Below are 24,549 nucleotides of genomic sequence, written 5' to 3'. Positions count from 1 at the left end.
AGATCAATCTTATTTATCCGCTAAGGATTTTTCTAGTGGGAGAGAGAAAGTTGAGACTCTGCCGACTTACCCCAAGGAACAAGCTGAGGTTAGGAAACAGAGAGGCTGAGATTTCTGTGCTTTCTGGAGCATCAGAGCTATGTACCATTCCCTTTTTTTTCAGGTGCGGTCTCCCAGAGGGAAGCTCTTCTTCCTGTGTGGTTTCCACCTTCAATCTTTCCACACACAAGTGTCTGCTTGCACATCCACACCACAAGTCCAAATCAGGAGAGCCAGGACCAGAAAGAGGTGAGTCTCAATTCTAACTTTGCAGAGTGTTTCTTTATTTGTTAATGAACATGGATGAGAACGGTCCCTCCACGTCAGGGAAAATCCCAGCCACTCACAAACAGTAGTGCTATCCCGTGAGTGGGTGGATGGAAGAAAGAGGAGGAGGAGGAGGGGGAGGAGGAGGAGGAGGGGGAGGAGGAAGAAGAGGGGGAGGAGGAGGAGGGACAGTGCAAGAATACTGATGCACTCACCTAGAGATGCTGAAATGTTTTTTTAAAGCCAATGCGAAGTGTGCAAAGAAATGTATTTTCTTCTGAACCAGTACCCAAATGCAAGATTTTATTGGTCATCTCCACTGATGATATAATAATATTATCCTTGGTTTCAAGATTTATAGTGGGGGGGGGCAGAGTCAGAAAACATGGTACCATGTGCTGACAAAGCAGTGAGAGATTTTTGGAAATCATGTAGCTGCCTTTGTGGGTTTTAGCCCAGTAAATGATGACCACACTAGTTCAATGTGCCTGAGGTTAGAAAGGTATTTAGAATTCATACTGCATTCCTAGGTCAGAAATCCATCCTTCCTTCCTTCCTTCCTTCCTTCCTTCCTTCCTTCCTTCCTTCCTTCCTTCCTTTCTCTTTCTCTCCCCTTCTCTCTCACACTGTCCCCTGTCTCTCTTTTACTTTTCTGTAGCTCATGGGAGCCCACAGAAAAGAGTATCAGTCTACACACTGTGTATTTATTTAGTTTCTTTGCATTTTTACACTTTAGGTCAAGATGGGGTTTATATTTTCAAAATCTATGAATGAAAACCTGAAAAATCAGCAAGAGTTCATGCTTATGAATGCACAGCTTCAGGTATGTGTTACAATAATTAAGCTGTTGTGTTGGCACAGGAGTCAAAGTTCTAACTCATGTGGTTCCTTAAAATACGCCACTCTCAAAGACAAGATGACATTAAGTTCTATTTATCTGATGAATGGCCTTGTTTAAGTCTTTAGTCTAGATACTCATGGAAAATTTCCATACTGCAGGAAGAGACAATAGCTCATATTATCATAGAAAGAATGATACTCTCTCTCCGAGATGTCCCCATCCTAATTTCCAGGATATGTAACGTTAAGAATGGCAAAAGGGCTTTCACAACGTGATTGCTCAAGAGTTTCAGATGCAGAAATCGTTTTGTATTATCCATTGTAATAACTCCATTGTAATTGTAAGCATATTTATAAAGAGAAGTCAGAGAGAAATGGAGAGATACAAGAAAGACAAATGAGAGAGAGAGAGAGAAGGAGAGAGATAAGAGAGACAGAGAGAGAGACAGAGAGAGAGAGAGAGAGAGAGACAGAGAGAGAGAGAGAGAGAGAGAGAGAGAGAGAGAGAGAGAGAGAGAGAGAGAGAGAGAGAGAGAGAGAGAGAGAGAGAGAGAGAGAGAGAGAACTTGAAGACAGACCACTGGCTCTGTACATGGAATCAGGGCGACAAGCTAAGGATTGCCTGCAGCTTCTAGAAGACTGAAAAGACAGAAAACAGGTTAGTTCTATAGCCATCAGAAGGAGAGGAGCCCTGCCAGCCCATTTTGGATTTCTAACAACAGGCCTGTAAGATAGCACATTTGTATTCGTTTAAATCCTTTAGTTCTTGATAACTTGTTATAGCAGCAACAGGAAACTAATACAAACTAAAAAAAAAATCTTGACAATGGATCCTACAACTTTAGCAAATATCAGAACATATTAGATTGTTGAACTGTCAAATGCAAGTTGTCACAAAGTATTTACAAATGTTGCCAATCAAAGCTAAATGTCTCAAGTTTGCCCTAAATCATTTGCCTAAGATTTCAAACCAAGGTCACTACGTTTCTGTGGCTCATTGTACTTGGTTCTAATCCTGGTGTACAGCTGGTCACAAACAAGGACTCAAGTCCTTGAGCAAAGATGATGCATATTATATAGAATGATGTTTCCAGTCTTTAGGAAAATGCCTCTCTCGTGTGGAGGATATAGCACACACACAGGCACACACAACATACATGTACCTGTGCTATACATGCACACGTGTATAACCACATCTACATATATACAAGCACACACACATATACATATGCCTGTGTGTACATATACATGCAGACACACATGCATGTGTGTGTACACAGCATATACACGTGGGTGTGTGCACACCCGTGTCTGTGTACATGTGAACAATCTGGCTAAAGCACAGTATCTACATGTGTGAGACACCATGATAAGACCCCATTGAACAATGAACAGGTATTTTTGCAAAAACAAGTATTAGGAAATTGAAACATTTCTGGTCTGTCATTTAAGCATGGGTGGGGGGAAGACAAGTGTGAGGGAGAAAGGAAGCACAACATTTTCTTTGTTTTATATTCCAATGAATATTAGCACAGCCACTCTCAAAGCCAGGTAGGGATTCTTGAAAAAACTAAGAATAGAACTATCATATTCAATGATAACAGTGCTGCATATGTGCCTAAAGGAATCAAAGGCAGAATAGAATAGAAATGCCTGCACATCCATGTTTATTATAGCACTACTCATAATAGCCAAGGCATAGAATCAGCCTAGGTTCTCTTCTACAGAAAAATAAATGTGAAATCATCATGTTCACCAAATAAGACAACTTTAAGAAGACATTCACCCCATGTATTTTGTTGTTGTTTGTTTGTTTGTTTGTTTGCCAGTCCGAGGGCTTGAACTCAGGGCCTGAGCACTGTCCTTGGGCTTTCTCAAGGCTAAAGTGCTACCACTTGAGCCATAGCACCACTTCCAGTTTTTTCTATGTATGTGGTAAGGAGAATCAAACCCAGGTCTTCACGTATGCGAGGCAAGCACTCTTATCACTTGCCCAAACTCCTGCCCTCTTGTGTTCTTTTATATATGGAATTTAGATTTTATTTTTTTTTTAATTATGAAAGTAGAAGAGGGAATATCTAAAAGGAAGGAATGAACATTTAGATATATAGTTGAAGAGGTTATAAGGAAACTAATTAAAATTTATAAAGCAGGAATTTGGCAAGCTTGGACTCTTACTAAACTCCTTATTCCGTAACATCACTGTGCTGGAAACAGGGGCTCTATATAGTTACAAATCTCTATACATCTTCCAGTGTATTTCAGCAATCACAAAAACATCCATTTTCATTTATTAATAGTGTTTAAAAATCAAATGCAGCTGGGTGCTGGTGGCTCACGCCTTTAATCCTAGCTACTCAGGAGGCTGAGATCTGAGGATCATGGTTCAAAACCTGCCCAGACAGAAAAGTCCCTGTGAGATCCTTATCTCCAATTAACAACTCAAACCAGAAATGGTAGAGTGCTAACCTTGAGCCACATAGTGGCTCAGAAACAGCTCCCAGGCTCTGAGTTCAAGCCCCACAACCAAAATAAATAAAAAAAGTGGCAAGAAATACCTTCCAAAACGGTTGTGTACTTCCTCGAGTTCCCTCAGATGCCCAAGTTTCTTCCCTAAACAAGCACAGAGAGTTCTAACTCAGTAAGCAAGACTTTGTGTCTATTTTCTTTTTTTTCTATTTTCATATATTTTATTGTAATTAATAGAAGGGTTACATTATAGTCACCAGATAGAAGGTGCATTACTTCACAAACATTGATGCTTTTTTGTGTCTATTTTCAATTTTGAGTGTTTTTCTATTAGCAAATCAATTGCTAATAGAATTCAAATTTAGTTTTATAATTGTTATAGTTTATGTATAGTTTATATCATTTACAATTGTTGCTACTATATATCTCACCTTTAAGGATCCCTTGACTAAGTGGCAACTCACATGACTTCCTGCTGGCTGGCATGTATGACTTGACACACTTATACTAACAGCCTTCTTTCTCCTGCCCCAGAAAAGGTGACATAACCAAAACACCACTTGGACAGTATATTTTAATCCTAGCTCGGCCAGTCAAATACTGGTGCAGTCACACATGCTTGTCATCCCATTTATGCAGGAATTCTAAATAGGAAGATCATGCTGCAGGCAAGAAAAGAGACTTTCTTTCATAAAAAATAAAAGCAAAAAAAAAAAAAGTTGGGAATATGGTTTAAGGTGTAGGGTGCCTCACAAGTAAACACACACTGAGGCCCTGATTTCAAATCTTCCTACCACTAAAAATATGAAGAGAGTGCATGTTCTTTGAAATCATCAGAAATCTTTTAATTCCAAATAGCCTTTCCTTTCCCAAAGCTGACTGACAAGCTACACTCAGTAAACTGCCATGCCTGTAAAAGAGTAGTTTCTTGGGCCAGGAGTTTGGCCTAATGGTTAAAGTGCTTGCCTAGCATGCACGAAGACCCGGGTTCGATTTCTTGGTACCACATACATAGAAAAAAGCCGGAAGTGGTGCTGAGGCTCAAGTGGTAGAGCTCTAGCCTTGAGAAAGTCCAAGGACATTGCTCAGGCCCTGACCTCAAGCCCAGGACTGGCAAAAAAAAAAAAAAAAGTAGTTTCTTAACGCGCCACTAGGTGGAACACATGAGCTAAGTTTTTATGTCACCTTGCAAATACATTTTGATGTTAGAGAATAGAATGAAACCTGGGCTTGTAAAACAAGAGAGAAAGAATAGCTATAGTCTCACATTATGGAAGCATAGCAGTATGATCAAGTTAAAGACGAATTGGGTAATGAGTTAAGGTTTAGTGACTCAAACTATGATCCTCAGATCTCAGCCTCTTGAGCTAGGATTACAGGCATAAGACAGCAGAGACTGACCTATTATTTCTTCTTGTCTCCTCCTCCTCCTCCTCCTCCTCTTCTTCCTCCTCTTACACCACCTCCTCCTCTCTCTCTTCCCCCTCCTCCTCCTCATCTCTTCTCCTCCTCCTCCCCTTCCTCCTCCTCTTTCCCTTCCTCTTCTGCCAGTACTGGGACTTGAACTCAGTGCCTGAGCACTGTCCTTTACCTTGTCACTCAAAGTTGCCACTCTATCACTTGAGCCATAGCTCCACTTCCAGTCTTTGATTGGTTAATTGGAAGCAAAAGTCTCATGGACTTTCCTGCTCTGGCTGGCTTCAAACCATGCTCTTCAGATCTTAGCCTCCGGATTGCAGGCTGTGAGCCACCAGTACCTGGCTCTATTGTTTCAAAAAATGGTGATTTTTCTAAAAGTTTTCCATGGCCAAGAGCTCTGGGAGGGTGAGAGAGATGGTGGAGACAAGGTCCGAGAGGCACCAGGCTTTGGGCCTATCCTAACCCCTTGGCCATGGATCCTGAGTCATGTGAGAAGCCATTCAAGGGTGATGTGTGGAGGAGTGACACGACAAGAGGGGGTTTTGCCACAGGAAATATACTGTGTGTTCCATAGGTACTTTTTTAAAAAAAAATTACATGCAAATTCAAACCACAAATAATGGTGATGAGAAAGAACGTATTACAGTTGCTTAACCCCCACATAATTTGCAGTGTCTGTCTTTTTCTATCATCCCATCTGTCTTTCCTTTCCTTATGTGGCAGCTGTGGCCACATTTGAACTTTGAGAAGGGGGTCAGGGTTCTGAAGAACTCGAAAGAGCACAGGGTGTGCTTTGTGGAGAGGCTGGAGGTGACCAGGAAATGGAGGAGGAGGTGGGAAAGGAAAGGAAAGGGAGTATGGGAAGCAGCCTGATCTTTTTCTTTTCTTTTTTTTTTTTCTGTAGGCAAAGAGCTGAGATATCAGGTGGAAGTTAGCTAAGGGCCTACAGGGTGTGGAGATTTCACTAGCAAATGTGACCAGTATGAGGGGGCAGAGTGATCAGCAGTTTGCTTAGGCAATAGGGCTACAGAAAGGGAGGAGTTAGCAGGGTCCAGCTCTCTCTACCCTCTGTCTTCCACTTACTCTTCTGGAACTCATTTCTGCCCTTGCCCAACCCCCATTCCCTCTGCCTGGGGACACTGTGTCCCTGGCTCTTAAATCATTCTTCTGAGACTTAAGTGTTTTCTGTTGTGTGTGGGGAAGGGGGGTATCCATCCTATAAGATTCACTATTCTAATGTATCCAGTTCTGTGGCATTTGCTACAGTTCTAATATATGCTTTGTTTATTTATTTAATCATTCATTTTTTTGTGCTAGAACTAGGACTTGAACTCAGGGTCTGAATGCTGTCCCTTACCTTGTTCACTCAAGGCTGGCACTCTACCACTTGGGCCACAGCTCCACTTCTGGCTTTTTAGTAGTTAATCGGAGATAAGAGTTCTCACAGACTGTTCAAGACCATGATTCTCAGATTTCAGCCTTGGAAGTAGCTAGGATTACATATGTAAGCCACTGGAGGCCATTGACATTGTGCTTTTAAATCTGTAACATTCACATCACTCTCAAAGGGTCATTCTAAATTCCTCCCTTCCCTGACCCCACCTGTGACAACAACGAATCCATGTTCTCTTTCTACAGATTTGTCTCTGTGGACATGTTATATAAAAGACATCACACAATCCATCCTCTTTTTTTTTTTTTTTTGCTTAGCTTCCTTCATTTTCCAAGGTTCATCAGTGTCATGACTTCCATCTTGAGCTAAGATTAAACAGCATTCTGTTGTATGAATATATTTTGTCTTTTCACTCATCTATGAGGCTGTTTCTACTGTTGATCTGTTGGAAAAAATAACAGGCTGCCATGAACATTTTTATACAAGTTTTCCTTTGAAACCTTGGTTTCAGTGGCTTTTGGATCATACTTAAAAATGACACTGCAGAATTCTCTGGAAATTTGCGTGATGCACTGGCTGAAGATAACTATGTTGTTTCCCAATGTGCCCATGTAAAAACTATTACAAGTTATGGTGTCTCCACAGTACTTTTCTTCTTTCTCTCCCTCCCTCCCCCTCTCTCTTCTCCTTTTCTCTCTCCCACTTCCTTTTACTCTTCTCACCCCCTTGCTTCACATCACCTATGAAATCTAAAATGGCATCTCATTAGGTTTAGAATTTCCATAGTGACTAAGAACGCATGTGTTCCATGGGTTTGTCGGCCATTTATATTTCTTCTTTGGCGAAATATCTGATCTTCTCTTTGGCCATTTTTAAGTTGGTTGTTTCACTTTTCATTGTTGAGTTGTAAAAGCATTTTGTTTTGGGTTTTGTTTTGTTTTTTTTAACCCAAATGATGACTACTAGATCCTTATCAGATATAAAAACTTTTAAGTCTACGCTCTCACTCTGTGGATGATCTTTGCTTTTAACAGTGTCTCTTGATGGACACGTATTTTTAAGTTTTATGAAGTCCAATTTATTTTTCTTTCACTGAGCATCTGATGTCAGATGACAATGAAATTACAAATCAGGAATACTGTATTTTCTTCTAAGGATTTTAATGTTTTAATATGTGCATTTCAGTCACTGATGCTTTTGAGTGACCTTTTATGTAGAGGATGAGGTAAGGGTCTAACTTAATTCTTGCATATAGATACCCAGATATATGTGTTTTGTATATATAGTGATTGTTATAGTGACCGGGGACCCTTATATGCCCAACACTGCCCTAAAGATTCTATGTACATTGATTACCATATATTGATTCCCATGTAACCCTTAGGGGCCATGTTTGTTATCATTCCCATATGATATAGGGTTTTAATCACCTGCTTCAGGTTAGGTTGTGATAAATCATGGAGTCATGATTCCAGCACAGTCTGTGTGGATTCTCAGTCTGTCATCTTCATCCACACACCATTCCCAAATGTAAGTCGCTTCTCCTCAGCTAGCTTCCATTTTCCATTTCTCTCTCTCTACTTTGGCACCGTTTCTCAGTTCACATTCCTGCTATCCAAATTACTTGTACTGATTTTTTAGCTAATCTAGAAACATTTCTTTCCAGTTTTGTTATGTTGGGTTTTTGTTGTTGTTGTTTTGGGGTTTTTGTTGTTGTAGTTGTTGTTTGTGGGTCATGGGGCTTGAACTCGGCCTGTGTGCTGTCCCTGAGCTCTTCAGCTCAAGGCTACCACCCTACCCTTGAGCCAAGCCCCACTTCCCATTTTATAGAAGTTAATTGGAGATAGCCTCAAGTCTTCAGTGCCTGGGCTGGCTTTGAACCTTGATCCTCAGGTCTCAGCCTCCTGAGTAGCTAGGATTACAAGCGTGAGTCACCGTGCCCAGCTTCTTTCCAGTTTTGAATTCTGGAGTAAATTTTAAAGAAAATATTTGCATTCTCTTCAGATATATTGTTACAGTAATAAAAAAAAGTCCTACCACAGGACTTTATATATATATTATATAAAGTAAGGATAATGCTCTACAATTTCCTTTGAGAAAGTATTTATTGGCTGTTGCTAAGTGAAAAGGCCAGATCACTGTTGAAAGACTTGATTAAATTGTATTAAAAAAAAAACACTGCTTTACAAAGTATCATAATAGAATTAGATACCAGTGGTTCACGCCCGTAATCTTAGCTACTCAGAATCTGAGGATCATGGTCTAAAGCCAGCCAAAGCACAAAAGTACTCTTATCTCCAATTAACCACCAGGAAACAGGAAGTGGCACTGTGGCTCGAAGTGGTAGGCGGCTAGCCTTGAGATGAAGAGTTCAGGGACAGCACCCAGGCCCAGAAGCTGCACAATGCATGTGCGTGTACTCGCACATGTGCGCACACACACACACACACACACACACACACACACACACAGAGGTATCATAATACAAAAGTAATCTTAGAATTACTCAATAAGATACACTTACCTTATTGAGATTTTAAGATATATAATTTAATTCCCAGGACATTATTTAGAGCCATGTTTCATAGAACGTATACTAAAAACAAGCAGGATTCATAAAAACATAAAATCACGTATAATTTATTTCATTATTATGAGATGTTCATTGTCCAAGCCAGCTACCTTCTAACTGTGGAGAGCTGGGGGGGCGGGAGATGAAAGGAGAGAGACACACACACACAGAGAGACAGAGAGAGGAGAATGTGCTGGTTCCTGAGCTTCTACTCAGGACTCAAATTTCTTCATTCATGACTTGTATCTGCTTCTTCAGGCACACCTCCAGGCTGGCATTTTGCTGGTTAATTGGCAATGGATTCACATAGACAATTTTGCCTGGGCTGTCTTGGGATCATAATCCTCCAGATTTCAGGTGCCTGAGTAGCTAGGATTATAGGCATGAGCAGTCAGCCCTTAGCTTGCTACTTCTTATTTTTATGTTGATGGTAAGAGAAAATAAAAATGATCCTGTCCATACCTAGTCTGCCAACTGAAGGAGAAAAGAAAACTTGCTCAGTGAACCCTTCCCATGCTCCAAATCACCCAGAAATTATCTTAACAAAGGGGCATTATCAATAATACTAACAGTTTTTCTGACTGTTAAATGTCAGTCACTGTTCTGATGGTTTTGTGTGTACTTTCTTATTTCACTTCATGAAAATTCAGTAAGGAGCTGCCATTACTATTCTCATTCCATAGACGAGGTCATTAACTGAAGCTTGCCTAAGGTCAGATAGCTGTCTGTAGTGGGGCCAAGATTTAATACAGGGTATCTGACCATAGGAATGGAATACTTGTCTCTTTCTCCTTCAACTATTAATTTACAAAAAGAACACAAAAACAGAGGTAATAAATAATATGAGGAGGTGAGTTAAACGGAAGGTTTTAGCTTCATGAATAATCTTGTTACAAGCCTACAGCAAAGATATGGAGAATAGGAAGCATGTAGAGGAATTTTAGGGTAAGAGGTAGAAATGAGAAACACAGTCTCCTGGGACTCCTGACCAATGGCAACTCACTTCTGTGAATGTGTTAACCCTACACAACAAGTTGGAATTGTAATAGTATCTTTAATAATAGCATCTATTACAACTTGTTAAGTATTACTTAATTTTTCTAAAATGTCCAGATTACACACACACACACACACACACACAGAGTATATGTGTGTATGATCTATAGATAGATACATGTGTATAGAGAGAATACTATAGAGAGATATAGAGATACTATATAGAGATGTAATCAAAAACTTAAATGGGAAAAAAGCAGACACAGAAAATAAAACCAATTTTTCATGTATGTTTAAAGTGCATAAGGCTTGGTTTGATTAAACATTAATCTCCCAGTGTGAGGTTTTGCCACCTCGCATATGTCCAAGGTAGAGAACTCGGTACAATTGTCAGCTCTGCAGGAGTACCAAGCTCAGCCTCAGAGAAGCACCTTCACCCCATCAGAGGAGCACCAAGGAGAGGATTGTGCATTCAGATTGCCTGGGAAGCTCTTTATTTTCTTTCTTTCTTTCCTTCTTTCTTTCTTTCTTTCGTTTTTAAACTGTATTTTATTGTCTGGATAATGTATAGAGGGGTTACAGGTACATTCGTCAGGTAGTGGGTACATTACTTGTTGAACATTGATACCCTGTCCCATGTTTTTCTCCCACTTTCCCTTCCCCCACCCCCTCCCAATAATCTTGGTTTTTCCCCCTTCCCTTTCTTATTTCAAATAAGTAAATAAATGTATATACAATATACCAGGTACCAAAGTCAGATACAGTAACAACATGAGATAAAGAGATAACAACATGAGAAAAAGAGAAAAGGAAAAACTTCACATGATACATAAATAACAATCACAAAGATACATCTTTTATTTCCATATCCTGGAGTTCATTTCACTTCTGGCCATATGTACACAGCTTTTGAGCTATTGTGATCTTCTAGGATAATCCTAGACTATACTAATTATTACAAATGAGGGAAACCATGGAGCCTGTGTTTCTTTGGATCTGGCTTACTTCATTTTATTTTTTTTATTTTTATTTTTTTTTGCCAGTCCTGGGCTTGGGCTCAGGGCTAGAACACTGTCCTTGGACTTTCTCAAGACTAGCACTCTACCACTTGAGCCTCAGCACCACTTCCAGCTTTTTGCTATGTATGAGGAATCGAACCCAGGTCTTCATGCATGCTAGGCAAGCACTCTACCACTAGGCCAACCTCCCGGCCCGTACTTCATTTTAATATGATGATTTTTTTCCAGGCCTTTCCATTTTCTTACAAAGTGGAGGGGGGGTGATGTCATTCTTTCTGATGACAGCATAGAATTCCATTGTGTATATATACCACATCTTCTTGATCCGCTCATCTACTAAGGGGCATCTGGGTTGGTTCCATACCTTAGCTGCTATGATGAACAAAGTTGCAATGAATATGCTTGTGCTAGTAGCTTTAGTATGTCCTTGTTTATGGACATTTGGGTAAATACCCAGGAGTGGGATTGCTTGATCATAGGGGAGCTCTATGTTTAGTCTTTTGAGATATCGCCATACTGCTTTCCAGATTGGTTGAGTTAGTTTACACTTCCACCAACAGTGTAGTAGTGATCCTCCTGGCCACATCCCAGCCAGCATCTGTTATTAGATTTCTTGATGGTGGCCATTCTATCTGGAGTGAGGTGGAATCTCAAAGTTGTTTTTCTTGTATGGCCAGAGATGTCGAGCATTTCCTTATGTGTTTATAGGCCATTCTTATTTCCTCTTCTGAGAATTCTCTCTTTAAGTCTTTAGGCCACCTTTCAATGGGATGATTATTTCTTTGAGGATTTGTTTTTGAGACATTCAATTTTTTGAGATATAGGTATATTTTAGATATGAGTCCCTTGTCTATTGTATGGCTAATGAAGATCTTCTCCCACTCTGTGCACTTTCTATTTAACTTTCTAGCTATTTCCTTTGCTATACAGAAGCTCTGCAGTTCAATACAGTCCTATTTGTCCAGACATTCTTTAACTTATTATGTTTCTGGGCCTTTACTAAGAAAGTTTTGACCTGTGCCAAGGAGCCCTAGTGCATCTCTTATTCCTTCCTGTAAAGTTTTCTGGGTACCTGTTTTTACCTCAAGGTCTTAGAATTAATTCTAATGCAGGGTGAAATATAAGAATCCAACTTTAGTTTTCACAGATGTTTAACCAATTCTGCCAGCACCATTTGTTGAAAAGACTATCTTTCTTCCATCCTATTTTTTTTTTGGCTCGTTTATCGAACAGTAGGTGGCCATTGGTTTGTAGATTCATTTCTGGGTCTTCAGTTCTATTCCATTGGTCCTCAGGTTTGTTCTTGTGACAGTACCAAGCTGTTTTGATTACTATAGCTCTATAATAGAATCTGAAGTTTGATATTGATATTCCTCCCACGTTGTTCTTTCTGTTAAGGATTGTTTTTGCTGCAAGGGATCTTTTATTATTCCATATGAATTTTGGGATTGCTTTTTTTCATTAAAGAATGACTTCGGGATATTGATGAGTATTTTACTGAATTTGTATATAGCCCTTGGCAGAGGCTCTTTCTTAATTGCCACCAGCTCCAGCAAGTCTAAAAGTGTGAGGACAGGTGAGCTATACACAGAACTGAACATACCAGAATACCTGTGGGGGCTTTATATTATGTTACTTGGTTCAATCACAGTGAAAAGCCAGGCTTAACTCTTGTACTTCAAGGCCAGAAAAGCTTACACTAGAGGACAGACCTCAAGATCAGTGCTCCTGGCTACAGGACCCTGTGGTAAAAGCAGAATTGGCTCTACATGGGTTTTCTGCTGCTTTCTGGCATTCTCTTTGTGCCCATGTGACAGACTGGTTTAGTGGTATTTTCTCATATGACCCCATTGTGCGCTACTGTCTGGAGAAATGCTCTGATAAGCAGCATGAAGACATTGCTGTGACCGTCTATGACTCCTTTCTCTTATCTTAGCTTTCCTAAACCCTAGATGATATTTTGTGATATCCTGGCTGTTTTCTCATTCTGAGCAGACAAATGCCATGAGTGAGTGCTCATTTCTTTAATGGGGTGCAATCTTATTCTGAGTTAGCACAAATTAAAGCCATATTACCTCATCGTAGACACAATCAATGGGTATAAGTTGCAAATTTCTTTAAAGATATGTAATCTGATTTCACACACATTAGAAACATATTACATCAGAGTCCCTTCGAATCAGTGACTTTAGATAAGGATGCTTGATGCACACACAAACACATAGCCATTCTAGTCCGGTTTTTAAAGGTCTTTTGTGGCCAACACTAATTCAGCAAAGTGTCTGGTTGTTGATTGGGTTGTGCGGTTTCCTTGCTTTCCTTAGAATTTCTTCTATGTTGTAATTTCAGATAGAAGGAGGACCAAACAGTGCAAAAGGACAAATGACCCAATGATTACAATTTTCTGATAGATGCTAATTAGGTTAGTAAATAAAACTTTAAAGTTTTCATTTACACACACACACACACACACACACACCCACACACACACTCCTTTCTTTTCTTTTTGTTGATGATGGGCTTGAACTCTTGGCCTAGGTACTGTCCCTGAGCTCTTTAGTTCAAGGCTAGCACTCTACTACATGGAGTCTCAGCGCCACTTCCGGCTTTCTGGTGGTTAATTGGAGATCAAAGTCTCATGTACTTTCATACTCTGGCTGGCTCTGAACCATGATCCTCAGACTAGCCTCCTGAGTAGCGAGGATTACAGGTTTGAGCCACCAGCGCCCAGCCTTTCTTTTGTTTTTGAAACCCAGTAGCTTAAGCTAGCCTCAAACTGCAGACAGTGCTGGAGTCACAGATAAGACCCATCATATATGGCCACAGATATGCATTTTGAGACATTACAAATTCCTTCTCTTCCTTGCTTCAAGTGTCACAACCTGCTATGCCGTGTGGAAAGCACCACAAGCTCTAGCTTTGATTGGCGCCATTCCCCAATGCATGTTACCTCTCTGCCTCCCTCCAGCTTTGGCAGGAAGATGTTCTGGGATGCTTTTTCCAGGTAAAGGAGGGTACCATGGAACGTGAATAAGTCTGAGCTGAATGATATCCAGGCCTCTGTGGCTTCAAAGCCACAAACCCCAATGTCAAGGAAAATAAATGTTTGTAAAGGACGAGCGGGAATGGTTAGCTCGGGTTTCCTTTCTGCCCTTGGATGCTGAGGGAGATGGAAGAAAGGTCGCCCCGCCCCACAGCCTGCTCTGATTCTTCATGTCAGGGTGCTATTTTAACCCTTCAGGGGGTCTTTCAGATTTGGGAAAGGGTCCCAGGGACAGAATGTCTCCATTTCTACCCTGGCGGGGTTTTGTTTTGTTTCTTTTTTTTTTTTACATAAAAACAAACAAAATATGAACAAAGTGATAATTGCTGGGATTTGAAGGAAAGCAATCCCTTGAGCTTGGAACACACATAGACAGGAAGATCATTTTTAGAACCTTCCAGACTGCCTGCATTGCTTCCTCTCACTCCACCTGACTTCCTGAAGGAATATTTTGGTCCCTAAAACACTTTCTAGCCAGGTATTTTTTACTGTACACCTATATCCTACATATTTTATACAGCTGGGACCCTTGTGCTCAGCTCCTTCCTATTATACCTGGCCCTTCAGTTTTCCTCCCCTACATTCTGGCTGTAGAGTGGACTGACAGGGAGTTCATTCAGGAAGCTTGATCTGCTGTGAACCTGTTTTCTCCACTTTCCCTGGGGTACCAGGTTTGTTTTGCAGTGTGCACTGGGATCACTTCCTTCCAGGAGTCAGTCCAGTCCTGCAGCTTCCTGTTTTCTCCCTGGGCTTGCTGAGATTCACCTAAGAAGCTTCCAACCCCCATCTGAGAGCTTCCAAAAAATTGACACCCCTCAACCCTTTCCCCCTACCCCCACTGCCCACAAGACAGAGGTAACAAATGTGTCCCAGACTAAGCAATCAGAGCTTTCCTGGCTCAGCATATCTTTTCTGTCCAAGGCTCTGCGTGATGATCTGTCCCTCAGATGGTGTCAGCAAAAACTATGAAAGTCCTCCTGACAGTCACTTTATCAGAGCACGTGACATTTTCTATGTCTACGGAGAGCACCTCACTGATACTATCAGACAGGCCCTCATGGTTTTTCCGTAGAACAAAGCAATTTTCACCATTTAACACCACCAGACAACATTAGTCCATGAGTGTGGTGAACCCCTAAATGGTGTTACCCTGTGTAACCCCAGTAGAGCACACGCAACAGCCACCGGCCCCAGGCTTGACCTTATTAATTTAAATCTTGCACTTACAGAGTATATCCTACTTATTGTAGGAAATGACATGGTTCCTGTATTACAAATATTGCTTCTGTTGAATACTCTTATACATGTGTCTAATGAGACACACAAATCTTTCAGTAGACAGCTTCCTCTCCACAAACCACTCAGAGGTAAGTCTTCTCTCAAACCCCAATACCTAGAATGAGAGTCTCCCTAGCACCGACAGATAATCTTCTTTGGAAAACTATTAATCAGGGCATATCCTCCATCTGTCTGTGTATTGGAAGGGAGGGGCAGTTTTTGTCTTTATATAATTGGTTGCTTAATTTGTCTTACCCACACTTGGGGTTTTCCAGAATCCTCATAAGACAGAACAGGCCTTCTTTAGAGTCTGGGAAGATTGTGGGTGAAGAAATAGAGGCAGAAGACAGCAGGAGCAAGAGAGCTATTCAGTCAGTAGACAGAGAAACATGTGGATGGGGAGGGCAATTGGAGAAGGGAGGAAAAGGGTTTTGGAGAGGAAAGTGGGTGTTGTGTCTCAGCTCCAGTGACTGAAGAGAAAAAAAGAAAAAAGAAAAGGAGGATAAAGAAGAACTAGAAAGTAAGAAAGAGGAAGCAGAAATACAGAAACAGCAAAGAGCTAATTTTACAGATGATAAACTACATTTTAAGTTGAAATGAAAAAATTTAATAAAAACAGAAGTAAAATCAAAGAGTGAAAAAAACAAAAAAACAGCTGAGCTCTCAGCTGCTGTTGTAGCCTTTTTCCAGCAAGTGACAGGGCAGTTGCAGGTTCCACTGGCTACAGTGGGGAGTTTTCCAGTGTCTCTGCGGCACTGTCTCCAGCCGTGCCCAGTTAGAACTCATTGGAACAATAACTATGAAGCTAAGAAATATGAGTTCCAAATGAGGCTTTTCCCTGCTAGTTTCTGCTGAAGTTCTGGAACTGTCTTTACCTTCAGATGGTAACATAACACATACATCTGGGATCGCTGCTTTATAGTTTACTTAATGTGAAGAAGCTTGCTTTTCCCTGTGCCCCCCTATCTGCTCAATTTATTGATATCTTCTAATCTGATTGGGAAAAGTACAGCTTGTAATGTAAGATATTTTTGCCAAGTCAAAATTCTTTTTTTGTTTCTGGAAATTTTATTTTTTAATAATATGTTTCATCTAGGCATAGAAATAGATACAATTATTTTATATTCCTTAGGGAAGATACACAATAAGCTGGCTCCAGAATGTTTAAGCTTGTGAGTAGCTTATAATTTTGCATATACTTAGTGACTTTTTGAAGTCACTAAGGAAAAGACATTTAAAAAAACTTTAACTTGCTACTCATTTCTACATCCAGATTCTTCCTAAACTGAAAAAAAAACCACTGAGCATTTGAAGAAAATATTGAACAAGTTAAGGTAAAACCTTTTTGTCACAGCTTTGATTGTGACTGTATTGTTTTCATAGCAGTGGTAGTTTATAGTTTATGTCTTGTTTTTACCTGAAACAACATTGATGCTGCATTTTCTTCAGAAGGTAACAAAACATAGGAAACAGTCTCATTTCTGATACACACACACACACACACACACACACACACACTCACACACATATATATATCTTTGATTGGGGGGTGAAGGATACATAGAATAACCTTTTGGCATTGCCCAACTAAATAAAAACACAATTGTTGTGTCCCATGTGATTATATCATACATAAATTAGAAGACTATCAGAAACTAAAACCACAAAAATAAAACATAAACTCATTATGTTCTCTCCTTAAGAATAACCTATTTCTGGTCAGGAGTGTGACCTAGTGGCAGAGTGCTTGTCTAGCATGCATGAAGATCTGGGTTCGATTCCTCAGTACCACATACATAGAAAAAAAATAAAAGACAAAAGTGGTGCTGTGGCTCAAGCAGTAGAGCTCTAGCCTTGAGAAAGCCCATGCTCAGGGCCTGACTTGAAGCCCCAGGACTGACAAAAAAAGGGGGGAGGAAGAAAAGAAAAGAAAGGAAAGAGGAGTAATTCCACTTTAAATAAAAATTGTAGTAAGATAAAATTTTTAATGCATAGTTTTTACTTTTAACCAAGTTATAGAATTGTTACAGTTAGTAATAGGTACCATAGCTTCATCAAAATGATACATGGACACATTTATAATATGTTTTTAGAAAGATAGTATAATAAGTGCTTGTTTCAAATTGCTGGTCTAGGAGTTTAAAATTCAAAATGAAATAAAGTTTGCTATGTAGTGTAGTAAGATAAATTTACAAGATAATATTTGCCTTCTTGTTACTGTAGAAATGTCGTGTCTCCATAAAATGCCCTTGTTTTAATACTGTGTTCATGGAAAATTGCATTAAATGATTTGTGGGCGTTTTACATAATTGCCCTTTTGTAAACTCCAAACATTGACAAATTCCTGAGGTTAGATACTTCGTGGCTATGCTTGACACTTTTTAAACAATGAAACTAAAGAATAACAATACCATAGGAAATAGAACAGCTTTATGAATGTGTTTAAATTGCTATGTACACTATTTTTTTGCAATAAGCTAACTTTTTCCAATAAGCTAACTCTTTTATTATTATCTGTTTATGTAATAGAGCTTTTTATTTTACATTTAAAAAATTATTTGCAAATATTTGCACAAAGGAGTTCCATAAACAAAGCAATTTATGAATACAATGCATCTTAATCAGTGTCATCTCTTTAATATTCTCAACTCCTTCCATCTACCCCTTTCCTTACATTTCTTAATTCTTGACTGCATTCTCTCCCCCTTACCATTTCATTCATCAACTCTCTCTTCTTGGCCTCATCTCTCCTCTTGCACATACCCATTTCTTGGTGCTGATTTTGTTGGGCTTGTTTGACCTAACCTTTCTAAAAAAAATTATACTGTTTGAGCTGTCCATAGAAGCTATTATACTTCAGTTATTCATTTGTAACCAGTTGCATATGGCCCATCTCAGTATGTTTACTTAACTTATATTGATTTATAGGTGCATTCCATCTACCACTGTATTGGCATTGCTCTTCCTCTTTCTCTATTCATTTGTCCCTGGGAACAAGGTAGCAAAGTGGGTGGTCTGGTCTGGCCACGTGATTCGTGGTAGAGTCTGGCATCTTGCCTTCATGGTGAGGGGAGAAGTCTCTCCTGGAGACAGGGGTGGGCACTTGGCTGATAGGTTACTAAATCTGTCAGTCCAGTGTCTGGAACTTCCTGTGACCCTGCGCCCTGACCTGACCCTAGATAGGCCTGCACCAGCTCAAGCACCATCACACCATGCCACGTGTCTCCATGTTCCTCTCCTGTTTCCTGGTCACTGTGGCATCCCAATTCACCTCTCCATTGGAGCTGATTTGTTGCTCGTGTTTTTGTTTTTGTTTTTTTTCCTCTCTGGCCTTCTTGGTTCTGTTTCCTGTGTTAAGTGCATTTGCTGGCTGCAGGTCCTTGTAATTGGCCGCCTGCAGACCACTAGGTCTCCAATAAAGACTCCAAAATTCGACCTCTCAAAATGTGGCTTCTCTATTTTCTCATGAGTGGATTGATATCTGATTTAAGGCATCATTTCAAGTACAACAGTAGGCCTGAGCCTGGGTGATAGCAGGTGATGCAGGTTGATTAAGGGCCCATCTCTGGCCAGCACAGGGTTTTCTGCTGTTGTTTCTGTTTGATCCCCTAGTGAGTGGCACATGAGCTGCTCTGAGACCATCTGATGGTATTTCAGGTGAGATTAGCCACAACTTTTCTACACTTCCTGGATTCTGAGGATCCCTTGAAATCCAACTTCCTTCCCCACCCACTAGTTTCTATTTGCTAGCCAAGTGTCTGTTATGGAGTTTTCTGGCCCCTGGGTTTCAGTAACTCTGGTGTGTCATTGGCTTTCCATTTTAGCTACCTCATGTGAACTTCTCTTCTGGTGACCTGAGAGCCCTAAACACTCTGCACACTCCTTAGTAGCTGAGAAAGGCTTAAGTGGCTTTTCTTAGGCATAATCTATGCTTACATGTCCTCTCTGCTTTTCTGCCTCCTAAGAATTCCTGAAAAGAAGCAGAGTCCTAAATTCCCCCTGGGAATTTCCCATGTCTTGAGCTTTCTTTATACCCCCCGCAAAAGTTCAACTCACATGAGGGGCCAAGGTATTGAGCCTTATCTTTATGTCAGGACTTATATTCTTCCCTCCCAGTCCCTGCCAGAAGAAGAAAGAGCATGTTGTGGGGAAGCTGAGTCACATTATTAACCTTTCATCATGAATTCTGTCTGCTGTCTTATAATTCTGCTAATGATTTGAAAAACAACACTTTTTCTCACAAGACTCTGACTCTCTTTAAGAAATGGTCTTGGATTTTTCATCTATCTAGCTTCCTGTGTATTTCTCTTTTCTATATAATTTATTTAATGACTTCTGTTTGTTTTTGTGGTACCCACATCTCAGGCATGCTAGGCAATCACTCTACCCACCAAGCCACATTCCCATCCCTCCTGTGTATTTTTAGTGTTCTGCCATTTTCTCTAAAATAGAAAAAGGAACTGACAAAAGTCAAAGGACTTGGCACAAGAAGAAAAATGTGGCAGAGAAAACCTTCTCTGGTCTCAGGAAACATCTCTTTATCGTTGTATCATCGTATGTTATGGATTTTTCTACTCCAACTCAATTTCAATTTGCAGTTAAATGGATATGAAAGGTAAAAAAGATAGGAGACAAAAAATAATTTCCATGTAAGTGTTAACAATAAAGACCAGGAAGAGGTATCTGTTTTTGAAGACCTGCAGATCTTTCCTCACAGGTGAAGAAAAAAACTAGACATATTTTTGAGGCTTAGATGCAATCTCCAGACCAAGTGCTACCAAGAAGGAACAAATTATCACTCTCTTTTCTGTATATACTCCAAGGGAGCTTTCACTGGACAAAGTGACAGTTGTGGACAGCTATTTGAAAACATGTTTATCCAGGAATATTAAAATGAAAAAGGAAAGATGGAAAGAAGTGACTGCAGAATGAAAATCCACTGGAAAAAATCAGTTAACCTACTCCATGTTCACAGCCAAAGATCTGTGACCACAGTGTGTCTTCTGTTTTGCACTCAGCTGGAAAGGCAGCTCCTGATGCAGAATGAGATGAGGGAAAGACAAATGGCTATGCAGATTGCTTGGTCTCGAGAATTTCTCAAATATTTTGGCACTTTCTTTGGTATTGCAACCATCTCCTTAACAGCTGGGTATGTTTACTTTTTAAGATTTGTATTAAATACTGTGTTTCTTTCTGTCTTTATCATAATTATATTAACTTCGCAAAGATTGGGCTTTAATCTTCGTATGTTTGTATATTATATGATATATACATATATACTTATTGATACAGTATACTATATATGTAATCTATTAGCTTAGACCTCAGGAGAAATACTATAAAGCCAAGATAATAATGGTTAATTTTGCCTTTACTTCCTTGGATTTCTTCTGACTTTCTCTCTACTTTGTAAATTAGACAGAGGATTGACTTGACACCAGGAAAGGAGATCTTTATGGGTTTACTCCACAGTCCCAGTTGGTAGTTCTTAATTGTTATTCATTTAAAAATGAAGAATTTGAGCCTCTGAGTCCAATAAAAATGAGCAAACCCATAAAACTATCTTTGAGAACTCAGAATCCACTTAGGTGTATTGGATAAAGAAATCCTATTTTCATACAGAACTCAAATGAATTCAGTGCCATTGAAAATGGAGAATGCCCTTCCTGAAAAGCAGTTGATTTTTCTTCAGATAGATAGATGAATGGATGGATAGATATATAGATAGGTAGAGTATACAGTTTATTCCTTAATACCAATCTTTTTCTTTTTGAAACAGAGCAATAAAACGAAAAAAGCCAGCCTTTCTCCTTCCTATTGTTCCATTAAGCTTTATCTTCACCTACCAGTATGACTTGGGCTATGGAACCCTCCTACACAGAATGAAAGGTAAATCAGAATTTCTATTTCCTGGTTCATTGTTAATGATACTTTACCAAAGTTCTGTTTACCATCCCTGTCCCTTCCTGGACTATAAGCCAAACATTATTTTATTAGAAAAGGAAGAGCTGCAGAGCTCTCTTCAAGTATTAGGACTAAGGAACAGAATGTTTCATTCATAGAACAAGGAGACAGAGGGAGTGTATGCTCTTAAAAATTCCCATTTAAAAATGGAAATGTATTTTCTGTGTAGAAAGTATATTAAAACGTCCAGAGAGCCAAATGGCTGGTTCTGTAGCATACACAGCTGTACAGTGAGCTAAGTGGTTTTCTTTGTAAGAATGTAAGACCTGGGGCTTGGAGTTTTCCTACTGGTAGAGTACTTGCCTAGCATGCACGAAGACCTGGTTCAATTCCTCAGTACCACATACATAAAAAAAAGTCAGAAGTGGTGCTGTGGCTCAAGTGGTAGAGCTCTAGCCTTGAGAAAGCCCAAGGACAGTGCTCAGGCTCTGAGCTCAAGCCCAAAACTGACAAAAAAAATAATAATCTAATAACCAATTTATAGCAGCATTCCTATGGAAAAACATGCCCTGAGTTTCACAATACTGCTATAGAAAATTAATTTTAGGAATGAAATGCATTTTAACCCAGAAGCTAGCTGTACATACTAGTGCACTAAGGTTAAATCTCGTTTCCATCAACTTTTCAGGTTCATGTAACTCATTTGGCTGGCCACAGATGGCTCCCAGCTATAATCCTAGCTGCTCAGGAGGCTAAGATCTGAGGACTGGGGTTTGAAGCCAGCCTGAGACTCTTATCTTCAATAAAACTGGAAATGGCAGTGTGTCTCAAAGTGGTAGAGTGATAGCCTTGAGAAAAAAAAAAAGAGCTCAGGAACAGTTTCCAGGCCCTGACTAAAAAAAAAAATCATTTGTTCAAGCTCAACCAGGTGTCATATTTATATGGAGACTAGAATTTTTAGCATCTCATTTTTAAAAACATAAGAGAGTTGTGCACTAGTGGCTCATACCTATAACACTAGCTACTCAGGAGGTTGAGATGTGAGGATCATGACACTAGCCTGAGCAGAAAAGACCCCCTGAGACTCAGATCTCTAATTAACTGCTCAAAACCTGGAACTGGCATTGTGACTCAAGTGGTAGAGCACTAGCCTTGAGTACAAAGAAGCTGAAGAACAGACCCAAGCCCTATACTCAAGCCCCACAACTGACAAAAATAAAAGATAAGAACTGCAACTGCATTCTATAGCGCTCTCTTGCCATGTTACTAAAGGAAAGCAATGTTCTGTTCCAGGAAAGTCTAAGTATCTGCAAAGTAACTTTATACACATCTATCAGCCTAAACATTTCAAGTTCCCAAGTGTGGTATATGCATTTCCTGTTTAACTGGGAAATTCCCTGCGGTGGAAGAGTTTAGGTTATTTTTGTCTTGTTAGTCATCCCAACTGAAGGATTAACTCCTGCCTCATTCCCCGTGGTCAATCTAGACACCAGATGTCCACAAAGAGACCGGACCACATGCCTGTCTACAAGCAGGTTATTCCATCATAAGCCTGGCCAGAAGTTCCCATCATTCCACACCATCCCTCTCTCGACCTAACCCAAGTACCCATCCCTAGCCCCCAAGTAATTACACACTGATTTTTATTCTTGTATTCCTTTGTTAAGACCCGTATAAGCCTGACCCCAAGATAGTCCTTTTACAACCTCCAAACCATGGGAAGGTCTGTGCAGCTTACCAGCAGCAAACAGTCCTTGCCTGTTGGTGATTGAGTCAAACCTCCTCCTTTTCTATTCCCTTCCATTTTTGTAACAATGACTCCAAAATATAAAACCTTGTTTAAGTGAATCTTGTTTAATTGAGTCTTAGTTGCTCATCAAGGCTTGCCTAATTATTTATGATTTTTAAATCATCCTAATTCTGAGATGTTGGGAGCCAATCAGATGGTTAAATGGCTCTGGTAGTATGAAAACCATAGCCTGTTTTGTGGGGTTTGAACTACAGTTGAAGAATAAATACAGCCAAACATGATAGTACACCATCTAACACTAGCATTTAAGAGCCTGGAGCAGAATTGTAAGTTCTAGGCTATTCTGGACCCCATGAGCAGATCCTGTCTCCAAAACAAACAAAAGATGAATGCATTAGGTGCTAGATAAGCTAAGTGACCTGCTCTAATAAATATATAAAACATACCTATATAGAAATACCAATTTGTACATAAATTTGTACAATTATGAAAAAAATGAAGTTAGTAAATAGTGTGCTAAAGAAGATTACACATAGGAAGATTTTGTTGTTGTTGTTGTCAGTTGTAGGGCTTGAACTCAGGGCCTGGACACTGTCCCTGTGCCTCTCTGTGCTCAAGGCAAGCAGTCTATCACTTGAAACACAGTGCCCCATCTGGTTTCCCAGTGACAGATTGGAGATAAGAGCCTCATGGACTTTCCGGCTCGGCTGGTTTTCTCTGTGATCCTCAGATCTCAGCCTCCTGAATAGCTAGGATTACAGGCATGAGCCACTGGCCCATTTGAAGAATTTATTAAGATGTGTCTGCTTGGGGCTATGTAACTTCTGAGGAAAAAGGGGCATTTGGAAAAGGCGACATAAGCTTGTCACTACAGTGTCATGACAGCCACTCTTCTCAAATAATGACTTAGCCTTTGTCATCTGTATTTTCTTTAAGGTGAAGCTGAAGACATATTGGAAACAGAAAGGAGTAAGCTGCAGCTTCCCAAAGGAATGATTACATTTGACAGCCTTGAAAAGGCCAGAAGAGAACAGAGTAAATTCTTCATAGACAAATGAAGCCCTGTGTGCAGAATGCATCACCGAGCACAAGATGTCTCAAATCATGGTTTTTACAGATTTGTTTTGTTCTTTTTTTGCAGTGCTCAAAATTTTGATAGGATCGATTTTATATGAAATTATTAAAATGCAAGCTGAGTTTTGTTGAACCAGTTCAAATTCGATTTTGTAACTTTCAACACAAAATTCATGAGGGTATTGTAAACACCTTTCAGGTTTCATCTGTGTGGGTTTTGTAATAATGACCTTAGTGTAAAATTAATAAATTTTCTCATTTGGAATTCCTAGACTGTCCTACAAATGTCCTGCTGCTTGCCATTTTCTGTCACTGCTGTCCCACATCACATCCAGACTCTCACAAAGGCTTTCCTGTGAAGAGGTCAGTTGTGTCCTGACTCCATATAACAGAGCAACAGAGGTAGAAGCTGAATGGCACACCCAAAGTTCATACACAGGCAGAACTGGGAATTGAACCTGGAGAGTTTGGCTCCAGTATCTGCAT

General features: G+C 39.9%; 1 protein-coding gene across 2 annotated transcripts; it reads left to right on the top strand.

Annotated features, from left to right (window-relative positions):
• The first annotated feature begins 1,040 nt into the window (after positions 1–1,040).
• Positions 1,041–24,331, top strand: Plgrkt (plasminogen receptor with a C-terminal lysine). Of its 2 annotated transcripts, none has more exons than XM_090329076.1 (4): positions 1,041–1,129; positions 20,159–20,484; positions 21,115–21,224; positions 23,926–24,331. In XM_090329076.1, the coding sequence occupies exons 2-4, from the start codon at positions 20,243–20,245 to the stop codon at positions 24,045–24,047; spliced, it is 474 nt and encodes a 157-aa protein (XP_090185202.1). In that variant the 5' UTR covers positions 1,041–1,129; positions 20,159–20,242; the 3' UTR covers positions 24,048–24,331. The 2 variants fall into 2 exon arrangements, with proteins under 2 accessions (XP_090185202.1, XP_090185203.1); XM_090329077.1 differs by having other exon boundaries at positions 1,047–1,129; positions 20,354–20,484.
• Positions 24,332–24,549: the final 218 nt, after the last annotated feature.

This window comes from Megascapheus bottae, chromosome 3 (assembly GCF_031878675.1).
Source record: "Megascapheus bottae isolate mThoBot1 chromosome 3, mThoBot2.hap1, whole genome shotgun sequence".
NCBI classification, from domain to species: Eukaryota; Metazoa; Chordata; class Mammalia; order Rodentia; family Geomyidae; genus Megascapheus; species Megascapheus bottae.
The sequence above is the reverse complement of the archived record's forward strand: the minus strand, read 5'-3'. Positions and strand labels throughout refer to the sequence as shown.

Coding starts and splice junctions, on each gene's coding strand:
- Plgrkt (XM_090329076.1), top strand. CDS start 20,243: ATGGAAAGAAGTGACTGCAGAATGAAAATCCACTGGAAAAAATCAGTT. Junction 20,485..21,114: donor ACCATCTCCTTAACAGCTGG/GTATGTTTACTT, acceptor TTTTTGAAACAG/AGCAATAAAACGAAAAAAGC. Junction 21,225..23,925: donor CCTCCTACACAGAATGAAAG/GTAAATCAGAAT, acceptor ATTTTCTTTAAG/GTGAAGCTGAAGACATATTG.